Source organism: Verticillium nonalfalfae (genome assembly GCF_003724135.2).
Source record: "Verticillium nonalfalfae strain VnAa140/NRRL 66861 chromosome Unknown scaffold_11, whole genome shotgun sequence".
NCBI lineage: Eukaryota > Fungi > Ascomycota > Sordariomycetes > Glomerellales > Plectosphaerellaceae > Verticillium > Verticillium nonalfalfae.
Genome location: NW_021167236.1, coordinates 97,085 through 114,977, shown reverse-complemented (window position 1 = coordinate 114,977; position 17,893 = coordinate 97,085). Strand labels below are relative to the sequence as shown.

General features: G+C 55.5%; 6 protein-coding genes across 6 annotated transcripts; 4 read left to right on the top strand and 2 right to left on the bottom strand.

Annotated features, from left to right (window-relative positions):
• Positions 1-48: 48 nt before the first annotated feature.
• D7B24_000654 (uncharacterized protein) lies at positions 49-3,032 on the bottom strand (the record flags this gene model as incomplete). Its single annotated transcript, XM_028634906.1, has 7 exons — positions 49-461; positions 547-576; positions 741-926; positions 1,106-1,261; positions 1,327-1,479; positions 1,851-2,681; positions 3,017-3,032. The coding sequence occupies 7 exons, from the start codon at positions 3,030-3,032 to the stop codon at positions 49-51; spliced, it is 1,785 nt and encodes a 594-aa protein (XP_028498095.1).
• A 663-nt stretch (positions 3,033-3,695) lies between these two features.
• Positions 3,696-7,526, top strand: D7B24_000653 (uncharacterized protein; the record flags this gene model as incomplete). Its single annotated transcript, XM_028634905.1, has 5 exons — positions 3,696-3,962; positions 4,020-4,203; positions 4,263-4,286; positions 4,333-5,706; positions 5,905-7,526. The coding sequence occupies 5 exons, from the start codon at positions 3,696-3,698 to the stop codon at positions 7,524-7,526; spliced, it is 3,471 nt and encodes a 1,156-aa protein (XP_028498094.1).
• A 1,289-nt stretch (positions 7,527-8,815) lies between these two features.
• D7B24_000652 (uncharacterized protein) lies at positions 8,816-10,660 on the top strand (the record flags this gene model as incomplete). Its single annotated transcript, XM_028634904.1, has 3 exons — positions 8,816-9,089; positions 9,157-10,531; positions 10,591-10,660. The coding sequence occupies 3 exons, from the start codon at positions 8,816-8,818 to the stop codon at positions 10,658-10,660; spliced, it is 1,719 nt and encodes a 572-aa protein (XP_028498093.1).
• Positions 10,661-11,082: 422 nt separating this feature from the next.
• Positions 11,083-11,846, bottom strand: D7B24_000651 (uncharacterized protein; the record flags this gene model as incomplete). The annotated part of the gene is made up of 2 exons (XM_028634903.1): positions 11,083-11,673; positions 11,739-11,846. The coding sequence occupies 2 exons, from the start codon at positions 11,844-11,846 to the stop codon at positions 11,083-11,085; spliced, it is 699 nt and encodes a 232-aa protein (XP_028498092.1).
• Positions 11,847-12,457: 611 nt separating this feature from the next.
• Positions 12,458-14,750, top strand: D7B24_000650 (uncharacterized protein; the record flags this gene model as incomplete). Its single annotated transcript, XM_028634902.1, has 3 exons — positions 12,458-14,493; positions 14,550-14,628; positions 14,682-14,750. 3 exons carry the CDS (start codon positions 12,458-12,460, stop codon positions 14,748-14,750), a joined length of 2,184 nt encoding a protein of 727 aa, XP_028498091.1.
• Positions 14,751-15,915: 1,165 nt separating this feature from the next.
• D7B24_000649 (uncharacterized protein) lies at positions 15,916-17,828 on the top strand (the record flags this gene model as incomplete). Its single annotated transcript, XM_028634901.1, has 4 exons — positions 15,916-16,006; positions 16,074-17,159; positions 17,236-17,369; positions 17,439-17,828. The coding sequence occupies 4 exons, from the start codon at positions 15,916-15,918 to the stop codon at positions 17,826-17,828; spliced, it is 1,701 nt and encodes a 566-aa protein (XP_028498090.1).
• Positions 17,829-17,893: the final 65 nt, after the last annotated feature.

Sequence of the window (17,893 nt, the reverse complement as noted above, 5' to 3'; positions counted from 1 at the left end):
TTCGTGCTATTCAACAAACAAAAGTGAACGACCCCTTAAGTCGTAGATTCACAAATCTAGCAAGCTTTCCTCCAATTCCTTTGTCGAGGTCTTGGGCCTGGTTCCGTTTCGGATGGACTTCGTAGGCTCAGAGCTACCCTCTCGACTTGCGAAAGGACTGACGAGGGTGATCAAGTCCTCCACCGCGTCCGCCGTGACAGGTACTTCCCGTTGCTGACACAGCACGATCGCCATGTTGTACGTGTTCTTGATGTCTCGGCCACTCATGCTCCAATCTGATAGTCGTGCGATTTCTGGGCCATCAAGTTTTCGAACATTATCGGGAGCTCTGTCCACGAAATTCCCCCATACCTTGGCTCGCATTGCACGTGTGAGCCCTGGAAAGGTGAGGTGAATTTGCACCCGGGACTGAAGTGCAGTATTGATGGACGAGTTGACGTTTGTTGTGAGGAAGACGATACCTAACAGTACGCAACATTCATTATTCAACTCCATGGTCCTCGCAGCTTTCCATGCGCTGATTGAGCTTCGGAAGACACTGCTTACCTTTGAAATATTCAATGTGCCGCAAGAACGCTATGGAACCTTAGCCTAGCACTGCAGAGCTTCGGCCCGGGAGAAGCTTACTTGATATTGTGCTCTGGCTCGTCGCGACGTTTCTCCCCTCTATAACGAAGTTTGCCTCTGTGCCACGAACGTTAGTTACAAGACTGTGTGGCGAGGTAAGTACCCGTGCTTACCGTCGAAAAGTACCAGTCCGCCCCATTCTGATGCCCTGTCTATCTTTGATTCGAGTTCGCTGCTCAGCCCTTTTGGTTTGCGCTTTAAAGTCCTCAAAGACTCCGAATCCGAACTACTATCATAGACTCTTGGCGGAGGGCCTACAGACGCTACCCGCAGTAGTGGCCGTCCAAGGTGATCGGCAACTTCATAGTCAGCACTAGCAAGAAACTTTAAAAGTTAATAGATATTGGACATGTTCGTACGCGCTTCGGCCATCAAGGTTTTGCCGGTGCCTGGTTCTCCGCTCAGAAGCACAAGAAATGATTGACCTTTTGACCAGCTTAGCGACTGTGATAGGGTTCTGGGTAGATCGATTTCTCACCTTTGCCAGCAATGAGATCGCTGTAGTTGGCACCCTCTTCTACATGACTTTTGGTCAAGGCTCTTAGTATATCTTTCTTCTTCTCATCATACACTACCTTGTCGAAGACTTCTGCATCGAGACCAATGGGATCAATGTTCTCCACGACACCCATCCCTAGAGCACTATATGAGCGATAGACTTTTCGACAGAGCGATACTTGATGGCTTGACGGAACCTACCCCATCTCCCCTCTTGCAAGGAGTAAATAACGAGTTCGGGGGTGTGGATCAGAAGATAGTTTTCATTGCCGAGCATGATGTCCTTGTTTCGTTGAATCTCCTCTGCTGTTGGTCGCTTGAGCTTATTGGAACTTGTTCTGGAGTTCCACTCATCTATATTCTTCCAAGTCAGTTCCCAAATATTATTGATATGAAGGTGGCCGTTAGTAAGGGATGTCCCCACTTGTCCTGTCGTCGTCGCCTTGCAAAGGGGCTTTTCCGACACCTGCTAGCTCAGCGTACTCGGGCAGGTTCTTTGTAGACCATCCACGTTCTTTGTAGAGTAAAAAGCTGTCGATCATAACCCGGTGTGCCTACAGAAGTTCCGTGAATAACCCTCTGGAGAACCTGCTGTTGCCGGGTACTCACTTGTGCGAAAGACTTCGGAGATCCCGAATGAGATGGAGCCAGCCGTGGAGTGAATTGGGCATATCTTGGCAATTGATACTCAAGTAGTTCCTTGCCACGTTCAAGTAGGCGCTCACGGGCCTCTGGGTGTTTGTACAAGTCGATGAATGTGTCTGGGGTCAGCTTTGACGCAGGCATCTTGCCCTCGAAGTGGAGGATTTGCCGACTCGAAAGACGTATGCCGTATCGACAGCCGTCGAACTCTATCGAGTGGTGATGGATCGTAACATATTCAGGTTTCAGTACAACTTGGTCAACCTGATATGCACGAACATTGCCGTAACGCTGCCTGCCAAAAATGGAATCTACCGGGAACAAAATCCAGACGTGGGCGAATGATACCGTTTGATACCTCTCATACTCGTCGTAGGCATCCAAGACTGAGCTGAGCTGTTTCTCGACGACCTCGCAAAGAAGCTCACAGTGACGTCTGGTCAACTCGTCATCAGCGCTTTTGGAAATCTCAGCAATCCGTTCGCGACAAAAGAACAAGGCCATGTGAGGGTACTGAGACTCTGCTCGATCAGATGCACCGTAATGCAGCCCTTGCTTCTTGAAATCTTCAGCAAGCGCTTCGCGAATGTACGGGCTCTGGAGACGAATCGTTCGGGCATAGTATCTGTCTCCGCCGGCTACTATTTCTTCTTCGTCACGTAAAGCCTGCATGATCTGAATCGCTGCACCTTCGAACTTTCTTTTCTTCGGTGCCATCAAAGATGGTGGTGCCCAATCAACCCAACTGGTCGTTCCATTATCGGTATCAAAGCTCTCGTAGAATGTCTGAACTGTAGCGACCTGGCCTCTAGATTCGAACTCGCCGCTAGCAGGCTTCGAGCGCTGGAACCATGTTCGTCGCGATTTCTTGTCTCGAGCCTTGTCCTTGGCCTGCGACCCGTTGTCTATAGTGGCTACACAGACAAGCGTGTTAGCGTTCTGATTCTCAGGTTTGGCAAAAACGTTTGAACTACCGTACCCATCTTTCGTACTGGAGCGTTTGATCCTCTGTCCAGGCGGTACGGCTCCCGCACGATTGTCTTTCAACCTCGTCACGGGGAGGTTGCGGCATGAATGAGGAGCAAGTAAGGCTGGCCTTTTCAGTTGGGTACCAAAGACCTGTCTGTTGACTTGGGTGCCTTCAAGTCAGCCTCATCACGTGGCGTAAGCGCGCATGCATCTCCTGCAGGCTCTTAAGTAGCTAAGTACGCTTGATGGATTCGATAGCTCAGAACACACTCAGCCTCACTCCGGGATGATGCCATCTGTGTGGTGATAAGCATCGCCACTTTCGATCGTGCTCGCGTCTCGTCCTTCATTCAAGCTGCTTACAACCTTAGGGTTCGACAGCATGACCATGGCTTCGAGATCATCATCTTTATTCAGCAAGTATGTGTCTGAGAAGGCTGAAATCCATCGGGAGGGGCTCACAGTGCTCATCGACCCCCCACACCCAGCGCTTGAGTAAGTGCCGCTGTTCACCTGGCTACCCCGTGCACGTCTAAGGTTCACATCGCTGGTTACAATCGCACTACAGGTCGAGGACCCAGCTAACGCGGGGTAGCATCGTTATCGTTCATGGTTTGAATGGGTCACCCTTCAAGACATTTCAAAACGATGAAACCGGATTTTACTGGCCAACTGACCTCGGAAAGCATGTCGAATCTGCTCGGATCACGGTGTTTGGATATCTTGCCGACCTATCTTCAGGGTCTATCAATTCGCTTGGCGTCTATCAACATGCTGAGAGCCTGCTGCTGCACCTGAAAAATATGCGGTCAGAGACGAATGTGCGTCAACTCCCTCTGCCACCTTATTGCCAACCCTCACAATTACAGGACTCTCGGCCCCTCGTGCTGATAGGGCATAGTCTCGGCGGCTTGGTGATCAAGCAGGCCTTGGTGCATAGCTCACGCCGGCCATCAGACATGGACATACTCCAAGCGACAAAGGCAGTCTTCTTCCTCGGTACACCACATCGTGGCAGCCACGTCTTGGAAAAGCTCTTTGCCCAGACTGGTCTCAAATTGGGTAAGATGATGTTGCATAAGCAAATGCCCGCGCAGATCAAGACTGCTCTGCAACCTCGAACCAGCGAGTCATTCATCTGCAACTCAGACTTTGTCAAGATCAAGGGGTCTATCGCCATAGTGAATTTTTACGAGCAGGTAAACCTGCCAGGCTTAGGTGAGCTCGTAAGTAATGAACCAGGATGACTGCTAGGATGCGGGATGGTGCTAATACTTAATTAGGTGGTCGATAAGGACTCAGCCGTCTTCGACAGTGAGAAGGCTGAAAATATACCGATTGCCAGAGACCATCGGCGCCTGGTGAGATTCACTGGACCTGAAGATGATGCGTACCGAACGCTGCTTGAAACATTGAAGAGAAAGATTCGAGTATTTCTACTTGAGACTGACCCGGCGAAAAGTACTGGTTAGTTGGAAGTGTCCCACTCCAATTTCCAGCATATTGACGTGACTAACATGTATCAGATACCCTCACCCAGATGTCTAGAGGTACGTTCGCTGAAGTTTGACTTGAGCCTGCGGCTAATTAGTGCAGATTGTATTGCAAGCCTCGCAGTACCACTTGCGTGGCGCCGTGGCAAGAGGCCGATCGAACCTCATCGAGCCACCCTGCGGTGGTTCTGGGAACGCGAGGGCAAGTTTCTTAAATGGCTTACCCGCGGCGCAGGCCTCTTCTCCATTGAAGGTAAGCCAGGAAGCGGGAAAACTGTCCTCATGGGGGATATGGTAAGCAAAGCAAGGCAATTCAGCGAGATGGACGTTCTCGTCCATCACTTTTTCAACAAACGCGGCCAGATCATTGAGCATTCGTTTCAAGGATTTTTGCAGTCCGTGTTGGAGCAGATTCTACGCCAGCAGCCGAGCTTATTTGAGCACATGCTGCAAGACTGGTATACGATGCAAGACCCTCAGCAAATGACACCAAACCACTGGCCGGAATGGTTGTTGAAACGAGCTCTCACTCGGGTGATTGCACTAGGATCCACAACTCTGCGATTCCTTATGATCTTTGATGCTCTTGACGAATGTCAATCTGAGATTGACATTGTGGAGATCCTGAGCTTCCTGAAGGTGCTGTTAGATGGCACTCTAGGGAAGAACGTACGCATCGTATTTTCTTGCAGATATTTACCCGACACATCGAACCTGAATCCGGCCGAGTGCTTGCGAATGGAACATCACAATCAATCGGATATAGCAAACCTTGTCCACGACGTTTGGTCTTCCTCCATACCAATGGACGCGCCAGCAGATGAGTTCCAGGAGCTGAAGAAAGCCATCATCAAGAAAGCTAACGGTATTTTTCTGTGGGTGCGCCTGGCGTTGGACCGTGTAACTAAAGCCGTCCGCGACGGTGGAACATCTGATGAAATTCGCGAGACCATTGATGAGCTTCCCGGCGAGCTCAGCGGTATATTCGAAATGCTTCTCGGCCATCCTGCACAGAAGCACCGAGAAGAGACCCACGCTATGTTGAGCATGGCGCTGACGGCCAAGAAGCCGCTGACCATAGAGGAGTTTAGGCTGGTCCTGAATCTTTGCTCTGACGATGCTATAAGCTCTCTCGCCGATATGAACCGGTCAACGAAGCTGGTGTCAAATTATCAAGTCATGCAGAGAAGGATACGAAGCCGCTGTGGGGGGCTTCTAGAAGTTGTGCCTGCCGACAGACTCGATACCGCTGAGGAGGTTGGAGAAACGGCGCGGAACGAAAGCCGCCAAGTCGTGCAGTTTGTGCATCAGTCTGTGAAGGACTTTCTTTCTCTTCGGAGCCAGGATAAGACGACCGGCTTGCCGAGTCCAGAACAGTTTGAAAAGGACGGACACGCGAGGCTCACAAGAGCATGCCTCCAGTATCTTCGCATGAGTGAGACGTACCGGTTGTTGAGGTCGTCTCCAAACACCACGCGTAAGACTGGTATTTTCAAAGAAACGCCGCTCTTTCTTTACGCGGTGAAGAATTGGAGTCGGCATTGCAAGCGGGCCGAGGCACTAGGCGTCCCGTTGTGTGATGTCGTATTGCAGACATTCGCCGCGCGACCCGACGCATTCAAAACCTGGCTTGATATGCGCAACAGCCTGTATCCGGACAGCTTTCTTCATCCAGATTACGACTTATCCTTGCTGGCCGTCCGCAAGAATTTGGTCAGCCTCGTGGAGCACCTGTGCAAGACGGGGGAGCTTGTTCATGAAACCCGTTTCGAGGCTGATATAGTGAGCCACATGTCGCTTGCTGTCACACGAGGATCGCACGAGGCGATCAAAATACTGTTAGCCTACGGGGCCGACCCAAATGCTCCAGGTGAACTTGCCCTGCCCATCGCCTGCAAGACTGGCAATCTTGATATTCTCCGAATGCTATTGGACGCTGGAGCAAGGTTCGAAAACGAATCATTACTCTCGGGCTCGAAGCTTCGGAACCGCATACTACGCCCATCTCACAACGCAATCGCCATGGCCGCATACTCTGGCGATGCGGAGGTTGTTCGGCTCGTCTTGAAACTTGACCCTGACGCGCTTGCCAACCCTTGGAACCAGCATCTGGCCGTGATGCAGCTCTTGGCCGGCGCAGTAAATTTTCAAGCGGAGGAGGCGAACTTGATGACAATCACGGCCAAGCTGCAGTCCAGAACGTCAACCCTCATGTCGTTACTCACCACTGGAAGTATTGACTTTGGTTCCGTATTTGGGGCCGAGCAGGGTTCCGCGGTCATGACTATGCTGTGCGCAGTCATGGGCTTTTCCAAAGAGGCATTGGACATGCTGTTTGAGATGAATATCGCGTTGACGCCGAGAGCACTGACCTTTTTGCTCGCCATGGTAGCCTCGGGAGGGCCATTGAGTGCGATGCAGCAGCTGGTCTGTCTCGGCGGCGCTAGCATGGTCGTTGAGTGCTCATCCCATGACGCCGACAACCTCTTACACCTGGCAGCTGTGAATGAGGATCCCACGATGGCCGGGTACATGCTCGAACTAGGTATTGACTTGAACGCACAGAACACTGATGGCGAGAGCCCACTACATGTTGCGGCGTCGTTCGGAACCAGGGCACAAGTAGAGCTACTTCTCGATCGTGGGGCCGACACGTCGCTGCTGACGCTTCGAGGACGAACGGTCTTTCACTTGGCATTGCTCAACCCCAAGTTGAGACCCTGCAAGGCGCTACTGGCTCGACTGTTCGCCACGGACGCGAGCCAGCACATTGCAGACCGAGACGGAGTTCTACCCATTCACTTGGCCGCAGCGCAGGGATGGCTGGCGACAGTTGAATGGCTAATCGAGATCGGAGCCGACATTTTTAGCCGCGACAATCAGGGCCGCACGCCGCTTCACACAGCAGCAGCCTCCATGGGCATTGACTCGACGGCAGTGGTCCGGTTCCTCGTCGACAAAGGCTTGGAAGTGGAAGACGCAGACGAAGGAGGCATGACGCCGCTGCACCACGTGTTGTACAGCTACGATGTATTGCATAAAGACGCGTTTGATCCCGAGGTATCATTGGCGAATGCTCGATACCTGCTGCAACGCGGCGCGAACGTTAACGCGAAGGACCTTGAGGGGACAACGCCGCTTCACCTGGCCGCATGGCGTGGCAATTCTGCGGTGGTGAAGCTGCTGCTGAAGTCGGGCGCCGACGTTGAAGCGCGGAATCGAGCAGATGTGAAGCCAATAGATCATGCTAAAGAAGACGAGATTTGGGAGCTTCTCGAATTGGCAGCGAGGATCTGATGTGGGTATCGTCCTAAGCGATGATGAGCGTGGGCCCTGTATACAGTATTGCAACTACCGAGTGTTATAATTTGCCTCGATGCAAATTGCAATGACTCAGCCTGGAAATGTGGACTTAGCGATCCGTTAGCTAGCCGATGACGACTCGCGCCACCATTTAACATGCGCTGCGGCCAACATCAGCGTGTGGCGGTGACGACGGGCTAGCTCATGGCTCATGCCAAGTTTTCCCAAAGCGGATCGGGACAGCGTCACTATTGTGTGGCCGGATGAGGTCGCTCACGCAAATAACCCATGGAACATTAGGTCGTAGATCAGGGCCCAGAGAGCGAAAAGGTGACACATCCCGCTGCAAGGAACTGTGCGGGCATCCCATGGGCATAATTCTGGAGCACGAGTATGGCCGTCTACGATCGTCTGAAATTCCGTCATCGTGGGTGGTTCTGCATCTTTCATTGGCTGTGTGCTGGCATCTTGGGCCAAACGCCGTGTGATAGGCCGTCGGAGACTTGGAGGGCGCCAACGCGCTGGGAGCTGATCGTGGTGGCTGCACAAGCCCCGGAGCAAGTCGCCCCTGATCCTGGCAATCAGGCCGGCATGAAACTAGTCTGGGCGTTGTGCAGCAAACAGAGGAACCTGGAAGGCTGCTGGTGCGCGCTGCTGTGCGCTGTGCTGCGCTGGAGACCAGCCGAACAGGGACTCAGACTCCAGGCCTGGGCTCCGGGGTGTGCGTCTGGCGTTGTCGTGGGTCCAGCACTATTCGCCTCACTCACCTCGCTCGCTCGCTCGTTCGCGCGCACCTTATCGTCGAGTTTGACCGTTCGTGCTACTACGTACCTACCTACCTAGTTTTGGCAGATTCTGCCTAAAACCTGGCACTGCCACTGCTCTGATCTCCTCCCTGCGACGATGACATTTTCTCGCTGTCCGGAGGCCTGACTTATTTCATCTCTCCCGCACATTGATATTGCTCGGCTTTTCCTCTCTCATCTTCATTCATCGGCTTGCAAGTCAGCACCATCGAGTCAATCGCCGAAACGCCCACGCCACTCCAGCGACTGAGCACATCATCACACCTCCACACCAACCCACTGTCTTGGTTTGCAGGGGTTCGATTACTTTTCTCGGCGCCACGCCCCCCCCCCCATCCCATCTTCGCCTACTTTCCGTCTCTGACGTGCGAACTGCCTGATCACAACATCGATTGCTCAACAAGGGCACGTTCCTCACCCTAGCCAAGACTAGAAACCCATTTACGAAACTGAAAACCAGAAACTCCTCGATCTGTAATGGCACAACAATACATGGGCACGCCGACGTCCTGGCGCCTCGTCCAGATGGCCCAGGACGCCTACGAGATGCCGCTGCAACAGCTCGCAGCACCGCAACCCCACGACTCCCACCCTTCTCTCGGCCACCTGGTCCTCCTCGTCTTCGAGGCTGTTCTCGAAGTCGTGTGCGTCAGCTTGCCTGGCTACATCGTCGCACGATTGGGGCATTTCGATGCCGACAAGCAAAAGTTCCTCGCCAACCTCAATGTTATGCTCTTCACACCTTGCCTGAGTATGTCGTCCCAGTCCGAGCTTGACTATGGCGTTGAAAAATAAAAAATGCTGACTCAAGGACGTAGTCTTCACGAAGCTGGCCTCACAGCTGAACGCCGACAAGCTGGTTGAACTCGCAGTCATCCCCGTCATCTTTATCGTCCAGACACTCGTTTCCTACGTCGTCGCCACCGGTGTTTCGCGAGCATTCGGTTTCAACAAACGAGCGTCCAACTTCGTCACCGCCATGGGCGTCTTTGGCAACTCCAACTCTCTGCCGATTTCTCTCGTTCTGTCGCTGTCGCAGACGCTGAAGGGTCTCCACTGGGACAGGATACCCGGCGATAACGACGATGAGGTGGGCGCTCGCGGCATCCTCTATCTCCTCATCTTCCAGCAGCTCGGACAGTTGGTTCGGTGGAGCTGGGGTTACCACGTCCTCCTGGCGCCCAAGGACAAGTATCCCGAATATCAGAATGAGCGGGTCGAGGAGGGTCGCTACACGGATGAGCAAGATGCACGCGAGGCGGACGCGCTTCTGCCTGGCTTTGAAGGCGACACGGCTGCCAACTCTCGCTCGCCCTCGAGCAGCGATCTGTCGCAATACGAGCCCGGCGGTCGCACCCCCGTTGCCCACCAGTCCCAGATCTCGTTGGTCGATTCCGACACGGATGACGAGAGCCGACCTTTCATCGCGAAGAAGGCTGGTAAGCCTGTCGCAGCCGCGCCTCTGAACGGAAACCAAAGCGACGACCCCATGCTCTCCTTCCCCCGCATTCGTAGTGCCGATGACAACGAGTCGCCTGAGGGCGTCGCCGGGTTCCCTGCCCGCGCCAAGATGACAATCAAGGACAAGCTGAGCGCAGCCAGGCAGACCGTGGCCGCCTTCTTCGCCAGGATCTACACGAGCCTCCCTAACCCTATCCGTGTCGTTCTCGCGGGTCTGGGTCGCTTCGGTGCCAAGGTCAACAACTTTATCTGGGAGTTCATGAACCCTCCTCTGTGGGCGATGCTGTTCGCCGTCATCGTCGCTTCTGTCCCGGCTCTGCAACAGCTCTTCTTCGAGGAAGGCTCTTTCGTCAAGAACAGCGTCACCAACGCCGTGCAGTCCAGCGGTAACGTGGCCGTACCTCTGATCCTGGTCGTCCTCGGCGCCAACCTGGCCCGTAACACGCAGAAGAGCGAGAAGCAACGTGATCCTGAGGAGGACATTATCGGCCAGAAGCTCCTCATCGCTTCGCTCATCTGCCGTATGCTTCTCCCCACACTCATCATGGCCCCCATCCTCGCTGTCTTCGCCAAGTACGTGCCCGTGAGCATCCTTGACGATCCCATTTTCGTCATCGTGTGCTTCCTCCTCACGGGTGCCCCGAGTGCCCTGCAGCTGGCCCAGATTTGCCAGATCAACGAGGTCTACGAGGGCGTTATGTCGAAGATTCTCTTCCAGAGCTACGTCATTTGGTATGTTCCTCGCCATGATTCTCCTCTTGGTGTCATGCCCAAACTAACAACCTATCCAGGATCCTTCCCTCCACCCTCGTTCTTGTTATGTGTGCCCTCGAGGTTGTCGAGTGGGCCCAGCTCGGCTAGGTCCTACGTCCGTGTCAAACGGATCATCATACGCAAACATCATTCATCTTTTTCCTTTTCACCTCTGTATTAAAATAAGACGATATGTCAGGTCGGTGGCAGCCGCTACAGTCACAGCCCCGATGATCGTTTTTGGTGCAATTTTGCCCCGAACACTGGGCTGTGCCGGCTGAGCCATTGTGGCTATGAAGAGGTATAGCTGCTGGTTTCGCGGCAGGCCCTGACCTACCAAAGTCGAGAGGCTTCCGGCTCGTGCTGCTGGAGGCGTTTGGAGTGATTTTCATTGATTAAAGCAGCGAGCGTTCATGTCATATTTCTTTCTTCGAGTAGTTTGAACTTTCGTCGAAATACATATTAAAAGTCAGACTAGCGACTTTCACCACTCGCATCCGTGACCAGTCCCAAGCCCTTACTGATTCCGTTTACCTCACACCATTGACGGCCGCCTCCGCCGAGCCCTCGCTCGTCGTCGTCAGGACAAAGTCCCGCACGCTACCCTTCCAATCGCTGATCCTCACGTCGCGAATCGTAACGACAATAACCCTGACCTCTTCTCCTGCAACAAAACAGCCGCGTCCGCCGTCCTCGGCCTCAACGCTCGCAGGGCCAAAGCCCTCATTGTCAAACGTGTTGTTCTCGAGGTGCTGCTCGCGGTAGAAACGCTCCTCGGGCGAGCCGGCGTCGAGCAGGCGGGCGGTGCCGTTGATGGTGGCACTGATGCTCGAGACGGCCGACGTGTTGATGTTGAGCATCAGCGACGCGAGGGAGGAGCGGTGCTCGGGGCCGGGGGAGCCGCCGGAGGGGCGGCGGGCCGACGTCGGCGGGCGGTGGGAGACCCAGTCGTGGACGAGTAGGGAGACGTTGGGGTTCGAGAGGAGGTTCGTCGTCTTGCGCGAGGCCGGGTTCGTCGTCATGGCGATGACGGGCGCCGCGGAGAAGGGCGACGAGGGCAGGTAGGTGTAGTTCATGAGCGAAACATTAGGCACGTCGTCTGTGCAAGTTGCCAAGTGGAGCTGCAGCGCGCGCATGCGTCTTGGTCAGTCTTGGCCGAGGCTGAGGCTCAGGGACGGGAACGAACAAAACGGGCGTTCTCGAGACACTGGACCACGTCCTGTGGCAGGGTTGCTGTGTACTGCTTGTTGGTATCGCCGGCCGAAGCCTCGTAGTTGAGGGGTGCTGTTTCCATTGCGGGGGGTCTCGTGTCGAGGAGTGGCAGTATAAGGAGTTGATCAAGCCTTGTATCGGGACTCAGATAGATTTCAAGGTGCTTTAAATGGATCGCAGTGCTACAGCGTAAGGCACAGCTCAAGTTCGCGTGATTGGCGCTTACAGCTAACGTCCAGGTGCCATGATGATCCGTGGTGGAGGGAATCGCCGTCTGCGTGCTGCCGCGAAGTGCTGCTGACTAAGGAGGGGCATCTCCTGTCCCCAGAACGAATGACGCAAAGTCCGGACACGTACCGACGCCTGTGGGGTCAGAATGTTAATGAGGGGGAAAGTAGGCACGGGCCATGCCACCTGCCACTGCTTGTGCCGTTTGGGAGGAGAACAAGCACGGCAAGAAACAACCAGCGGCTGGCTCCGGCAGGCGGGCACCACCGGCTATCAGCGGCAAGGCACCTTCCCCGGATGGCAACCTCTACAACACCTCGGGATCTTCTTTCCTCTGTCTTTTGTGCTGGGCGATCGAATCCTTTTTCTGTTTCTGTCTTCCCACTCTACCATCTCGAGGAGACACCGGTCAATTGCTGTCCAGGACATAGAGACTTCCTCCTTGACACGTTCTGCACTATCAACATGCGTTCCATGAAGGCAAAGCATCGGCTCGCCCGCCCCCTCCCTCGCCTCTTGTCCACGGCTGCAACGGGGGTCTCGGCGTCGGCAGCTCCTCAAATCACTCCCATCACATCGCTCCTCATTGCCAATCGTGGTGAGATTGCTCTCAGGATCCACAAGACTGCCGACAGGCTCGGAATCCGTACAACAACCCTCTACACAGATCCAGACGCCTCCTCCCAGCATGCCGCCTGCTCACCACACTCCCTCTCACTCGGCAACCCCAAGGCCTACCTCGACGGCGATCGCATAATCTCTCTTGCGAAGCAGCACGGCATTCAGGCACTCCACCCTGGCTACGGCTTCCTTTCCGAGAACCCCGCTTTTGCCTCTCGCTGCGAGAAGGAGGGCATCGTCTTCGTTGGCCCGCCCGCCAAAGCCATGCACGACATGGGCGACAAGGCTCGCAGCAAGGAGATCATGACCGCTGCCGGTGTTCCCTGTGTTCCGGGGTACCACGGCGCGGATCAAGAGGAGGCACAGCTGCTGCAGCACGCTCGCGAGGTCCGCTTCCCTGTGCTACTGAAGAGCGTCAAGGGCGGTGGTGGCAAGGGCATGCGCATCGTCTTGACCGAAGACGAGTTTCCCGCCCAGCTACGCAGCGCCAGGCTCGAGGCTAAGGCATCGTTTGGCGACGGCGGCGAGGTCATGCTTGTGGAGAAGTACATCGTGCGTCCGCGTCACGTCGAGGTCCAGGTCTTCGCCGACAAGCACGGGAACTGTGTGGCACTCGGTGAGCGTGACTGCAGTGTGCAGCGTCGTCACCAGAAGATTCTCGAAGAGTCGCCCGCACCTTGCCTAGACGAAGCCACGAGACTCGATCTCTGGGATAAGGCGCGGAAGGCTGCCTCCGCCGTTGATTACGTCGGCGCTGGTACCGTGGAGTTTATTCTGGACCGCGACACTGGCGAGTTCTACTTCATGGAGATGAACACCCGTCTGCAAGTTGAGCATCCCGTCAGCGAGATGGTCACTGGTACCGATCTTGTTGAATGGCAGCTGAACATTGCGGCTGGCGAGAAGCTCCCCATGACACAAGAGGAGATTTCTGAAGCCATTTCTCAGCGGGGCGCTGCCATTGAGGCGCGTATTTATGCCGAGAGTCCTGAAAAGGGCTTCATGCCTGACTCTGGCAAGCTTGTTCACCTTACCACTCCTGCCACCGATCCCGACGTCCGTATTGATGCCGGTTTCGTCCAGGGCGACACCGTCTCCGAAGCCTACGACGGCATGATTGCCAAGTTGATTGTGCGCGGCCGCGACCGTGAGACGGCTATCCGTCGCCTGGAGCTTGCACTTCGCGATTATGAAGTGGTCGGTCTGAGCACGAACATCGAGTTCCTCAAGCGCATGTGCCGCTCGCCGGCGTTCATCGAGGGTGATGTGGAAACAGGTTTCATCGAGAAGTGGAAGGATGAGCTCTTTGCGCCTCGAGTGATCACCGACGAGGTCTTTGTGCAGGCAGCTCTGGGCTCGTTGACGGCGCAGCTCGCGAGCGAGGCGCCCCACGGCGGCAGTCTCGGGTTCGGCGCGCCAAACACGGCGACAGAGCGCAGTTTCGCGCTCAAGGTGCTAGACGCATACTCAAAGCAGGATGGCGAGGTTGTGCAGGTCACAGTCAGCCAGACAAGTCCCGGCATGTTCAGCGCCACTGTGACGAGGAAGGGCGCCGAGCCAGAGGTGATCGAGAAGATTGCATGCACTTCATCGACACCGAAATCCCTGGCAACCAAGCTGACAACCTTCTTCCCCGGCGAGAGGATACACTCCACAGTAGTCAGGACGACACCAAACGCAACCGAGACTCAGGACTCCAAGGTTGTCGTGTTCCAGCACGGTGTGAGGACAGAGCTAGCGCTGCTGCCGCCCAAATGGTTCGAGAAGGCGCTGGGCCTCAAGGAGATTGCTGCCTCTGTTGTTGCGCCGATGCCGTGCAAGGTTCTGAGAAACGAGGTCGCTGAGGACGAGGTCGTTAAGAAGGGTGCGCCATTGGTTGTGTGAGTTCAGCTCTTTCTCTTGAAGTATCGCTGGAGAGTTCGCTAACACCCGACAGTATTGAGTCGATGAAGATGGAGACCGTCATCAGGTCACCTCAGGATGGCGTGGTGAAGAAACTGGCACACAAGGAGGGGGTAAGTGGAAATCCGTATCGGCTTGGTGGAAATTGTTTACTGATGCAAACTAGGACATTTGCAAAGCTGGCACGGTGCTTGTGCTGTTTGAGGAAGAGGCCGCCGCCAACGAAGCGTCATGATTTGAATAGCACATGTGACGATTGGGTTCATGGTCATGGATGGCGTTTTGGATATCTGGATCAAGAATACACATTCTCGTTGTTCACACCTGTGTTGATTGTCACGTTCACCTCTGGAGGATCGACATTCCAGGTTTCTCCTGCTCGGACTGCCTAGTTGGAGGTTGACCTTGATGGTCCATTGCCCAGGTCGCACCCATTGGCGCAGCAAGGGTGTTCGACTGATGGAAAGTTCGTCGACGGCGGGGAAGCCGGTATGGAAACAGAACTGATTGCCTTCCATGCTTTAGCTGCCTGCATGGCCTGCAGCTCGGGCCATCCGGATCGGTGGTAGAACATCGCCTCGTGGCAAACTTGTTGGTCAAGGCGATGAATAAAAGAAGACAGAGGCGATTCCAGAACTGAGGGGGCTTTGGATCCATCACCGTTGGCCTTCCTATTCAAGCTGGGTGTCGGTAGGCCGATGCCGGATTGACGTTTGCCAAGACCAGCCTCCACCAGCAGCCAACATGTCGATTGAAGTTGTCGATTGGGCAACGCGACGGCAACAAGAGGGGCCCAAGTGGCCCAAATGACCCATCAGCCTGTTCGCCAAGGGCAATGTGCCTGACCCTGGCAGACGTTGCATGAGGTCTCCATACGGTCCCAGTCGTATTTCCATGTGCAAGGCCCTGACGGCTGATTATGGGCATGTCAATTGGTCGGGTCAGCGCCGCTCGGTTCAGACCTGCCTAAAGAGGCAGGAGATCACTCCTGGATCGCGGCCATGACCGCGCCTTAGCGCGGTACTGTAAGTGGAAGCTCAGTGTTATCTGGTTGAGGGCACCTGGGGTGCATTTGCAGTTCTTGGTTGCACGTCGAATGAGCCAGGGTTAGATTCGCCTCGCGCGAGGGCTGATCACTGACCCGAGGAACGGCGAGCGACTTCTCCCTGGCGGTAGCCGTCGGACAGGGGAATGCGGGAGAGTGAGAGCAAGCATAAAGCATTGCGGCATGCCCACTCACGAGCTCCTCCCGGGATGGATCAAGGACATTCCTCTTGCTCCTCACTCAACCTTGTGTGCCCGCTCACCCCGGTGATACAAGTCAAACACTCGGCTCTCTGTTCCTCTTCGTTTCCCCTCAATCACAAAACGAACAGAGGTCGACGCACGTCACTGTCAAGATGCGCTTCTCTACTCTCTCGGGCACGGCGCTCGCCGCCGCCTCGGGCGTCATGGCTAAGGAATTGGCCAAGGATCTGGTCAAGGGTGCCGGTACGTCCTGTCGCGATGGCGCGCCCAGCATTTGCGCCCAGGAACACGGCTAACGGTCTTTCTGCAGAGCTCTACGACTCTGGTTATATCCACGAGAGGAACATGAAGCACAAGATGGATGCTTGGATGGGTGAGTTTGACGCCGGCCTCCTCAACTCGGAGGTCTGGCCCAGGCTCAACTACACCAAGTGCATCGACGGCAAGGCCGCCGCTGTGCCTGGCAACGAGCTTCTTACGTTCCGCTGCAAGAACATTGACCTGTACGACTTTATCAACTTCGCCACTCTCGGCTCCCCCAACGGCTGGGACGAGCTCGGTGACGGCAACCTCCTGACCGGCAGCGGTTCGTGGGGTTGGACCGACCCCAAGACGGGCCGTGAGTTTGCCGCCATTGGCATGTTCGACGGCACTGCCTTCGTCGAGATCCTCAAGGAGGGAAGGCTGGCCCAGCTCGGCTTCCTGCCCGTGCCGGCCAAGACCAACCCCAACGCGCTGTGGAAGGAGATCCGTGGTTTCAAGAACTACATGATCATCGGCTCTGAGCTCCCCGGCCACGGCGTTCAGATCTTCGACATGAGCAAGCTGCTCACCGTCAACGCCTCGGCCGGCCCTGTCGTCTTCGACATTGTCAAGGACGTCACGGCCCATTGGAAGGACCTGCCCAACGGCCAGACGCACAACATCGTCGTGGACGAGGAGAACGAGTACTTCGCCGCCGTCGGTGCCCGCCCCAGGACCGACGTCTGCAAGTCCGGTCTCATCTTCGTCGACCTCAAGGACCCCTCCAACCCCAAGAGGCTCGGCTGCAACGGACAGGATGGCTACGTCCATGACGCGCAGTGCCTCACGTACCACGGCCCCGACACCAAGTACGAGGGTCACCAGATCTGCTACGGCTACAACGAGGACACGCTCACCATCTACGACGTGACAGACAAGGCCAACTCCAAGATTCTCTCCGTCACCTCGTATGAGGGTGCTTCCTACACCCACCAGGGCTGGGTCCTCGACGTCAACTGGCAGGAGTACCTCCTGATGGACGACGAGTACGATGAGACCGACGGCCTCAACCCTGCCTCTGACGGCTACCCCGTGACCTACATCTGGGACATCAGGTCGCTCGAGGCTCCCAAGAACACCGGCATCTACAAGGGTGAGTTTGCTCGCTTTTTTTCTTCTTCCTTTCGTCGATGTTGTACGCAGCGTCGCTGACTGACCATGGGAAACAGGCACTGTCGTTGCCACCGACCACAACCAGTACATCAAGAACGGTCTCAGCTTCCAGTCCAGCTACGGTGCCGGTTTCCGCGTCTACGATGTTTCCTCCATTCCCGAGGACCCCACCGGTGCCGGTGTCTGCGAGGTGAGTTTGTTTCCTTTTCCATTCTCTCTCGGGTGATTGCCGAGCTGACCCAACTTGCCCCCTTCTCAGATCGCATACTTTGACATCTTCCCCGAGGATGACAACCAGCCCGGCGGCGGCAGCGTCGAGATGTTCGGCTCGTGGTCGAGCTACCAGTTCGACGGAAGCGGCTACGCCATTGTCAACACGATCGAGCGCGGCGTCTACCTCGTCAAGATGACCAAGCGCGCGTCGTGCCCCAAGAAGAAGTCGTGCAACGCCGACAACTGCCTGCGTGCGCTGCGCTCGTCCAGCATCAAGGGCCGCCTCGAGGAGAGCCAGAAGTTCTGCGGCGATTTCACGAAGACATACGTCAGCGACGTCAAGGTCGTGCCCGAGTACGCCTCCAAGGCGTGCGGCACCAACGTCATCTCGCGCGTCAGCTCGGCGTGCCACTGCCTGCCTACCCCTACCGCGTGAGCAGGTGAGCGGGGATCATGTAGTAACAGCAGTAGTATAGAAAGGTCTCCTGGGGAATGTCTCGA